Source organism: Garra rufa, chromosome 19, assembly GCF_049309525.1.
Source record: "Garra rufa chromosome 19, GarRuf1.0, whole genome shotgun sequence".
Lineage (NCBI taxonomy): Eukaryota > Metazoa > Chordata > Actinopteri > Cypriniformes > Cyprinidae > Garra > Garra rufa.
In genome coordinates, this window is record NC_133379.1 from 6468702 (window position 1) to 6479569 (window position 10868).

The 10868-nt window shown below is 34.8% G+C and overlaps 1 protein-coding gene across 1 annotated transcript; it reads right to left on the reverse strand.

Annotated features, from left to right (window-relative positions):
- Positions 1 to 201: 201 nt before the first annotated feature.
- slc13a2 (solute carrier family 13 member 2) lies at positions 202 to 10442 on the reverse strand. The gene is made up of 9 exons (XM_073824790.1): positions 10255 to 10442; positions 7192 to 7320; positions 4623 to 4759; positions 4310 to 4542; positions 1958 to 2141; positions 960 to 1082; positions 664 to 873; positions 447 to 577; positions 202 to 368 (listed from the first exon to the last, which is right to left on the reverse strand). The coding sequence occupies exons 1-9, from the start codon at positions 10354 to 10356 to the stop codon at positions 217 to 219; spliced, it is 1401 nt and encodes a 466-aa protein (XP_073680891.1). The 5' UTR covers positions 10357 to 10442; the 3' UTR covers positions 202 to 216.
- Positions 10443 to 10868: the final 426 nt, after the last annotated feature.

A 10868-nucleotide genomic window follows, 5' to 3' on the forward strand; every position in this document is an offset into this window, starting at 1 on the left:
TCACTTCATTTTGACTTGTTTTTGAAAACAAGAAAATGATTTTTACTTTATATTTATATTATATTATATTATATTATATGTAACCTGTGTAATATTTAGGAATTGACATAGGTAATATGATTTTTTTTTTAATCTAAATGAACTTTTAATTATTTTGAATATCATTTACTTTGTGTAAATAACTAATAAATGTATTTATTGCCATTGTAATGTGCATCATCTTACCTCACTTCCTTTTGCCAAGGCAAATCCTCCACCCAGGAGCAGCACTATGTTCCAGGGCATGCGTTCATGTACCACCTTCCAGTTTAGAAGAGTGGGAGTACTCTTCAGTTTCTTCTTCTTGTCCTTCTTCTGTTTTTCTTCTCCTTTATAAAACAGATAGTCCTGGTTTAAGACCTAGTTTAAACTGACAGCATGTTCTGTTCAAATATGAAGCATCTTACCTTCCTCCACTTCTTCAGCTTCTTCATCATGTTCATCATTCGCACTGGCTGAACATGAAAAATTTAGCTCAGATGGAATGACGAAGAAAAGGGTTGACATGAAAATGGCCACAGTGCCATCGGTGACGAATCTTCACAGAACACAAAGCAGAAAGAAATGAATATGCAAGGAACATAACTTTTCTTTTATGTGAACTATTACTTCAAGTTTACTCACTGTCCATTTTGGTTGAAGAGCTCAGTAGCCCAGCCTGGCATGAACCCTGGTTCTCGTGTGAACCACAAGATCACCAGGATCACAAAAATGACAAGCACTGCGGCCTCAGCAAAAGACATCTTGCCCAACTTCTTGTATTCATTCTTCATCACTCTGTAAGCATCTTTGTCTCCCTCATTTTTCACACCACAGCCAAAACTTTGTTTTAAGCTGAAAAACAAAATCACCTCAATTTGAATCGACTTTCTTCATGTTCTAGACACACTAATTTAATGTAAAGCATGCAAGTTACTTACTTAAAACCCAAGTACATGAACTGCAGCCAAAACCAAGAGAGCGCAAGCATCAGGACCATGTTAGGAAAGGCAAAACCGAACCAACTGGCAAAGTTGATCACGTCATTGTTTTCTGGAAAAATGCTGCAAAAATGTGCACAAATATGTGTAAGAAGAGACCTGACTAGCATTTTATAATTTGGGTCCATTACTGAATGTACATTTTTTATGTTGTAGGTCTAACTGTTGAACTACTTTAATAATATTTTAAAACAACTTTAGCTAAAATAACTTTTAACTTTTCAAAACGATTATTCGCGATTAATCGATTTATACTATATGTGTGTATGTACTGTGTATATTTATTATGCACTGCAAAAAATGCTTTTCATACTATTTTTGTCTTGTTTCCAGCCAAAATATCTAAAAATTCTTAAATAAAGAAGGATTTTCTAGACGAGTAAAAGTTTCAGAAAAAAAAACAAGTTAAAATTAAGTGAGTTTTTGCTTAGAACAAGCTAAATAATCTGCCAATGGGGTAAGAAAAAAAACTTATTTCAAACAGAAAACAAGATTTTTTTTAACCCCATTGGCCGATTATTTTTCTTGTTTCAAGCAAAAACACACTTAATTTTGACTTGTTTTTTTTTAAAACAAGACAATAATTTTTACTTGTCTAGAAAATCCTTCTTGATTAAAATTTTTTTTAGATATTTTGGCTGGAAACAAGACACACACACACACACACACATATGTATATATTAAAAAAATACTCATGTATTTTTATGCAAACACTTGTATATATTGTTATATATAGATATTTTTTACATATAAATCTAACATATTTTTCTTTAATATATACATGTATGTGTGAGTATGTATATGCATAATAAATATACACAGTACACACACACATATAGCATGCAAACATAAACTTTTATTTTGAATCGATTAATCGCGACTAATCGTTTTGCAGCTCTAAAAATAACTTAAAATAACAGGATACTTGACAAACGTACTCATCCATTTGGCCCTTGAGAATAAGATTTGGTGTGGTGCCCGTTAGGGTGGCAGTTCCTCCAATGCTGGCGGAGTAACACACAGATAGACTCATTCCTTTAAAGAGACGAAGGTACTTCGCTTCACGTTCTTGCCTCCTGCGTTCAGAGAGTGCGTCGATTCCTGCCTCCAGATCTGGTTTGTCTGATAAGATTTAGAACAGGTAGAGTGTAAGTTTTGAGACTGTGCTTTTAGGCTATTACCTCTAATTCTGTTTGGTCAATAGTGACAGTTTAAAAAAGCTGATTTTGACTGCAATTGATAGCTGAGATGCAAAGTGGTGCCAAGCTTTTATGTGAATCAAGAGAGTGACAGTGTCACTGAAATGAGTGGAATAAAGGTGCGTTCACGTCATGTTGTAATTACCGCAATTTCGAGATGACAACACGTGACGTACTCAGTGCTGTTCACATCCTCGGACTCATATCAACGCTAAAATAGGCTGAATTTGCAGCGGTCAGGTGATACAAGCCGTAGCTCTCAGAGAATTCCTAGTTTATAATGTGTAATTATGAGTTCCATGAGGACATGAAAGCTTTTTACAAGTTTGGAATGTCATAATTATGGTAATTACGACATGACGTGAACGCACTTTTAGTCCAGTCATTTTGCTGACACTTTTACTCTTTCGTTTCCTATAAAAACATGGCGCCACTTATCGATTGCAGTCAATATTAGCTTTTTAAAACTTTTTAAAACCGCTTCGCAAAATGATTTATCCTTTGAAATTGTTTTGAAACATAAATGCCGGCGACTGATTGCCAAAGACATTTATAAACCATTCGCAGATGTTTTAATAAAAGTTTAATATACATACACTACCAGTCAAAAGTTTTTGAACAGTAAGATTTTTAAAACTGTAAAATTCTGAAATATTTTGATGATTTAAAGTAACTGTTTTCTATTTTAATATATTTAAAAATTTTATTTATGTAATTTTAAAGCAGATTTTTAGCATCATTACTCCAGTCACATGATCCTTCAGAAATCATTCTGATATTCTGACTTGCTGCTCAAAAAACATTTATTCTTTTTTATGTTGAAAACAGCTGAGTATAATTTTTTTCAGGTTTCTTTGATGAATATAAACAAGAAAAACTAAATTTTTACTGATTCTAAACTTTTGAATGGTATAGTTTATAATGTTACAAAAGCTTTTTATTTCAGATTAATGGTGATCTTTGGATCTTTCTATTCATGAAAAAATCCTAAAAAAACTGTTTTAAATATTGATAATGATAATAGTTTCTTGAACTACAAATCGGCATATTAGAATTATTTCTAAAGGGTCATGTGATACTGAAGACTGGAGTCTTAAAATTCAGCTTTGATCAGAGAAATAAATTACATTTTAATATATATTCAAATAAAAAGCAGTTATTTTAAATAGTGAAAATATTTCAAAATTGGACTGCTTTTGCTGTACTTTCGGATCAAATAAATGCAGGCTTGGTGAGCAGAAGAGACTTTTAAAAAAAAGTTAAAAAAATCTCACTGTTCAAAAACTTTTGAGTGGTAGTGTATAATTATATCATAAATAAAAAGCAGCTAAACCTAAATTGCCATATCAACACCTTTTTGTGGCAAACCTTTGGAATTTAGAAATGCTTCGAAACACGTAATGGAAGCTCATTTGATGAAATCACACAAATTCAAAGCTTTATGAGATATTGAAGATAGTATAGACCTTATGCTGCATTCATGCCATGTCATAATTACTGTAATTTCAAGATGACAACACGTGATGTTCAACTTAGAGCGGTTCACACCCTCGGACTCTGAACTATCGCACTATTAATGCCTAAACATAGCACCTACTCAATCTGAAGTAGTCAGGTGATACAAGCTCTCAGAAAATTTCCAGTTCACGAGATGTAATTACGAGCTCTACGAGGAAATGAACTCATTTTACAAGTTGGTATCTCATAATCACAGTAATTATGATATGGCATAAACACACCGTTAATCGGGATGTCATATTAAATTGAACATGGATAAAAATGACGCTGTAAAGGATAGACTTACAGTCTTTACAATGGAATGCACTGGATAACGGTCCTAGATCATGTAGTTTCTTAACGGAAAACTTTCCAAATTGTTTTATGGTGTTTTTGTCTAATGAACTTTTTTTTCTCTTCGATATCTAACCTCTGCACTTCTATCCCTCACAACCTCATTTACTATCCTGTCAAAAATTGAATATTACACTACATTGACTAGGGTCTATACAGCTTAACATTACAAATAATAAAACAATTTCAACTGTGTCCACGGAATCAGCAGAATCATTTAAAAAAATGTGTCAGACTTACTGTTGGGTTTGTCTCCAGTGATGTTGTCTATAGGTTGTTTGAGGTTGACCTCTGCCAGCTCAAACGCTTGGTTATCTCGGCCTTCCCTCAGCTCTTTCTCATCAGAGTCTGCCTCTGTGGCACTGAGCTGTTCAAGAACAGCTTGAGAAATGGGCAACATCATGGCTGTGGTGGCCGTATTGCTGATCCACATGGAGAGGAAGGCTGTTACGATCATGAACCCCATCATCAGCCTGCAGAAATGAACAGACAGGTCAGTGTGAGGGTGGGACAAAAATAAAGTAGGCTAAAAGTGTTTAATGTATGAGCTTACAAAGCAGGGCGAACTCCAACAATTAGGAGGACACTCAGAGCGATGCGCTTGTGGAGATTCCAGTGTTCAACAGCTATAGCCACCAGCAGACCCCCAATAAACAGCATGTTGGTGTCCTTTAGGTACTCAACACATACCTGAAAGACAAAGTAAGTTACACATTTAGTTCTGCTCAACATGGCTTGGGTTTAAATTGCAATAAAAGCCTGCTGTTGACTGTAGAGCCCCTAAAAAGACATGGTGATGGAAAAAAAAAAAAATAGATTTTAGGAAATATAATATTTCAATGTTTTTTTTTGTCTCTCTGAAAACTTTTAGAAAACTTTGTGTTCCTCCGTGAAATGCACAAACTATTCCATTGCGTTTGCAACAATATTTCTAAGAGGATGCAAAAGATTAACGTTTGAATAAAAAGTTTCTGGGGGAACATATTTGCAAAAAAATTGTACAATTTTGTGAGTGGATGCAAAAGTACAATGCTCCCCTTAGGGACTCTATCTATCTACTGTTTTTCCAAAATAGTATACGAAACTGCATTATGCAGTGGTAAATATTTCAATCAGTGGTATAAAGTTAACCTCTCAGGAATAACTAGGACTGGGTATGGACACAAATTTCGTGATTCGATTTCTATTTACAAGTTCTATTCAATATTGATTATTTTGGATATATATCAGGTACAGTCAATGAAAAAAAGCTCTCAACTAATGCTATAAGACATACATGAGAATAAGCTGGTACTATATTGTAATATTAGGGGTTAAAACCCTGATAGCGCACATACATCTCGGAGACGTCTATTTGACATCTGCAATTACATCTGCAAGACGTAGTTTGCTCCTCTGCAATACGTCTATTGGATGTTTCCTATCAGATGTCAAATAGACGTCTATTAGATGTCTTTAAGATGTTTATGAATTAGAATGTATGTAAAACGCACATCTTACAGACGTCTGCCAGACGTTTGTACACAGCAGATGCTTTCCAGATCAAGAAATCGTTAACAGACATCTTGTAGACATACATGTGCTATCTGGGAATGAACTGATTTATATACACCCTGCTGAAAAAAACAGCTAATACCAGCCTAGGCTGGTTGGCTGGTCTTAGCTGGTTTAGGCTGGAAGTAGTTGGTTTTAGCTGGTCTCCCAGCCTGGCCAGGTAGTATATAACCATAGTAAATAACGCCAAAACGGTATTTATTGATCAAGAGGGTTTGCATTTCCGTCAGTTGGTCAGTTACAGCACGGATTACATAGTTAAGTATAAGTACTACTGAATATGTTATTTTCTGCAAATTTATGCTGTCTAAACCACAGAAGAAAAAAAAAAAACGTGTGGAAGCTGCTACTGTAAATCATATGGAGAAGGACTTAGTAAGCAGAAAAAGGTGCGATATTTTGACAAACTAGTTGGTAAAGATATGTACAAGCAGTATTCTTTAAGATATTAGCCTAATATTTTACCTGCCTGACCGAAGATAAGAACAAACAAGAATGTTGTTAAGATTCTTGCCCTTGAAATCCTGGTTCAGTTGGACCAACCATAAATGCCGTTTGTTCCTCAGACACGTTTTTGCACTCTTATCATTGATTGTTATAACTTTTGGCAGTTTATAGTACTTCAAAAGTTTTTCCCGGTCTAAACGATTAGTACTAGCCCCGAACATGAGAATAACTGATCATTTTCAGCAGCAATAATCAGCGAAATATGTACGTTTCGTTCAATTCCGTGGCATTGTTTATGTTCAGAGCTGCCAGTTTGGCCGATTGATGACGTGTTGTGAAAACACTCTATATTGTAAGAAACAGACAGAATTTGAAATCTGAGACTTTGTTTTATATCAAAAGTAACAAAGCACAAAGCTAAATGCGATTTACTAAATGGGAAGCACGCTTCCATTTCATTCATTAACTGAAAACTAATCGATACTTGGGATTTAAAAATTGATATTGTTTCATAAAAATGAGAATCGATTAAAATCGAGAAATAGATCTTTTTTACCCAGCTTGATAATAACATTAGTCACTTTACATGTTTTAACCAATTTTGTGTAAAACTGCGTTGTAAACCTGAGAAAGCCAGTCAAGATTATTCATTGTTCAAGTTGAGAGCATTGCATTGTGGGATATGGTAAACAGTGCCATGTGCTTTGGTTGTATTTCTTTATTGACAGGCTCATTAGGCTGAATACCTAAAATCAGTCAGTTCTCTCAAAAGATATAAAGATAAGGAATATAAAAGACAGATTACAGTCTGTTTGAAGACCTGTTCCGACATGTTCATAAAAACTGCTTTTATGGCCCATAAAGTTCTTGAATCATTAGAGATAACGCTTCTACAAATAGATGTCATGCTGATGTAGGTAAATCTTTTCAGTGATGTAATCATTTGTTATTTTAAAGTACTTTCTGTGTCTTTAATGCTTAATACAATGAATCTTCTTTTATGACAACATATACATGTTAAATAATGAGTTGCTATGTAAGTAGTTTGCTTGTCCATTTTGTTTAGATATATAATGATAATGATACTGATAATTATGATTTTTTTTTTTTTTGTAAGATACCTTTCCGGACTCCATGATGCCCATCATTGGGAAGAGGATGACAGGCAGCAGAGCAGTGACGGCCAACGGCATGCACTCTGTACACCAGTACAGCGCCATCAGGATGATGACAAAACCACATTTTGCCTCCTGAAGAACAGAAGTGTCACACGGTAAGTGAACTAGGGAATACATCATCTATTCGAGTAACAGAAGGGCACATTTCTATAGAAGAGAATTATTGTATGTCAATGAGATGCATAACACATCTCAAGATACAATCTTAGATACAGGAATTCTTTCATCTTAGACGAGGAAAGGGTGGGATTTAGTTCTATCTATTGCCGGATCAATTATCACATCTTGTGATGGTACTAGGGGTCACTACTGTATCTCTTCATGACCTATTTAGACTCATCCATAGCTTGTAGAATGCTGATAAAAGTAACCCTTGACCATAAACGACTATAAACAAATTTTAATACATTTTCTTTTATGGATGGTCTCATTTTATGGAGGAATTTTATCACTAGAGAAAAGGCAGTGTAATCTCGTTAACTCTGTAATGTTTAACATATAAAAAAAAGTCTGAAAAATCAATTTTTTTATGTAATAGTCTATTAAACCTTTAGACTCAACTTTTGTTGAGTGTCATATTTGATACATGAAGTGTTTATAGCCCTTATAATGCAATGTGATGAGAATACACTCTTAAAAATAAAAGTGCTTTAAAAGGTCCTTCACAGCGATGCCATAAAAGAAACAATTTTGGTTCCACAAAAAAACATTCAGTCAAAAGTTCTTTAAAGAATCATTCAGTCGAAGGTTCTTTAAAGAACCATCTCTTTCTTACATTTGTATAATCTGAATAACCTTCTTCCACCACAAATAACCTTTTGTGAAACAGAAAGGTTCTTCAGATGTTTTCTTCAGGTTCTTTATGGAACCATTTAAACAAAAAAGGTTCTTCTATGGCATCGTGAAGCACCTTTATTTTTATGAGTGTATGAAGCTCACACCAGAGAAGGTAAAACCCCTCCATTTTATCATAAGGGTTATTTGGAGGCCCAAACTGAGCTAAAATATGCAGTTTGCACTTGCAGATATTTATATAGCCTAAAAGTAAGATGACATTTGGATAGCTTGTAATGTAAACCAACGTTTCAGTCTTTGTAACAAGACAGTATAGCAGTCTACTTACATAAAATGACTTAGTAAGATGATATTTAAAAGCATAGTAGGCAAAGCATATACCCCCGGTTTCACAGACAAGGCTTAAGCCTAGTCCTAGACTAAAATGTAAGTCTGAGCTGTTTCAGCTGAAAGAAACTTGCACTGCCTGATCTTAAAATATGTCCGATTTTTTGTTTTGTCTCAAGATGCACAACAGTAATGTTTTTACCTAAGGAATATTTCTAAAAACTACATAAATGTCCTAATTGAACAATGGCCTAATCCTGGCTTAACCTAAACCCTGTCTGTGAAACCGGGCCATGATGTTTATATTTTAATCATGTTTGATTAAATGCAGGTTTAATATATATTTTTCTAAATTTGATATTAAGATAATCAAGTAATCCTGGGTTGCTTCAAACAAGTAAGTGTTCATATTAAAAATTACTAAAGGTTATTGTTTACTCTATAAAAAATCTGTAAAGATTTCACCACAAGAAGACACAGGTACCACAATTTGAAAGTCAATATTTTTTTTCAACACAATTTAGTTTGTGTTGCTAAAAAGTATAAACTATCAGAAAACATAAGGCATGTACATTTTTTTTTAATTGTGTATCAAATATAACACAGTAGACTTCATAAGGTTAAACTTTCCAATATCTTATGGTTTTATGTATGCAAAATAATTATAATATATTACAACAGAATATGGCAGTATACTGTGGTGCATGATGTTGTGTAAAGGCTTTTAAAATTATTTTATTAACATTATAATATTAATATTTGAGTCAAATATCCAGTTTTGTTTAATATTGTTTCAGCTGAAGCTCTCTAGGGCGTAGTAACCTGGTCTCCAGATCTTGAGTATGACTTTATTTTCTTTGTTTGTGACTTGAGGATGACCTCTGCAAGCTGTGTAAATAGTGTCCTGTGTTCCACAGTGTTCTCAAATAAGAACAGTGCATATTTCAGCCATCGTTCAGCTTATTATTTAAAATGTGCAGATGTCACTTTGTCATATTTAAAGGGATAGTTCACCCAAAAATGAAAATTTGATGTGTATCTGCTTACCCCCAGGGCATCCGAGATGTAGGTGACTTTGTTTCCTCAGCAGAACACAAACGAAGATTGTGCAGTCTGCCAGCCATATAATGTGAGTGGATGGGCACCAAACCTTTAAAAGTAAACAAAAACATGCACAGACAAATCCAAATTACACTCTGCGGCTCGTGACGATACATTAATGTCCTAAGACACGTTTTTAGTGAGAACCTGAACAGTATTTATATCATTTTTACCTTTGATACACAGCCACGTCCATCGGTCCTGAGCACGAGTTTATCATCCGGCTCGTGACATGTGAACGCGCTCTGACATAGAATACGCAAACACCGTAAGCGTTCTGTCACATGAACACAACACTCATTGTTTACATAGAAACCGATTTAAAGTTCACATGTCACGAGCCGGATGCTAAACTCATGCTCAGGACAGATGGCTGTGTATCAAAGGTAAAAAATGATATAAATACTGTTCAGTTTCTCACAAAAAATGATCGTTTCGTGTCTTAGGACATCAATGTATCGTCACGAGTCGCAGGGTGTAATTTGGATTTGTCTGTGCATGTTTTTGTTTACTTTTAAAGGTTTGGTGCCGATCCGTATCCATTATATGGCTGGCAGACTGCACCAGTTTTCATTAAAAATCTTCGTTTGTGTTTTTCTGAAGAAAACAAAGTCACCTACATCTTGGGTGCCCTGGGGTTAAGCAGATAAACATCAAATTTTCATTTTTGGGTTATCCCTTTAAGTCATTTGGCTTTTCAAAATTCATAAAAAAAAATATAAACAGTTTTGCATAAGATGTCATGTCAAGGAGTATTTCACCACAAGCAAAAATAGCACTTACCAGTCCTGGGATGACCAGTGGAAGGGGCAATATAAGAAATGGGGTGATAAAGATGATGAAGTAGTTTCTGTTAACCCACAGCCAGCGTAGTGCCAATGCCATGTCTTCTGGCCTTCAGCTGCAGATGTCAGGTGTGCACTGGATGGAGAGGACAGCGAAGTGCTGATGGTGTGAGCGCAGCAAAGGAGGTCGAGCATAATCAATGTGTTTATAGGCATCGTCACATAAGAAAAATTAAACATTAACTGTGTGAACAAGGGGAGGGTAAATAGGGGTATGAAGGAGGGGAGGGTAAAAGAGATGGCAAACAAAAAAGATTAACCCTTTTGTTATCTCTTTCTAAAGCCATAATTCATTGCATTGTTGAAGCACTGACTAATGGATTTATTAAAAGCATATCTGAACTTTTCACACTGCAAATGTCAGCATGGAAGAGCAGGTGTCAAACCGATAAGTGTCTATTTTACGCCAGAGATATGTAAAGAATGTTTCTTACAGTTCACTTCTAGGAAAATGACAGACGTAAGTGCAGAACATGTGAAAATATAATTGTGATTGTGCTGGCCTGTAAAGTCACTCCCCTGTGAGTTGTTTGGATAATGAAGTTTTAGTTT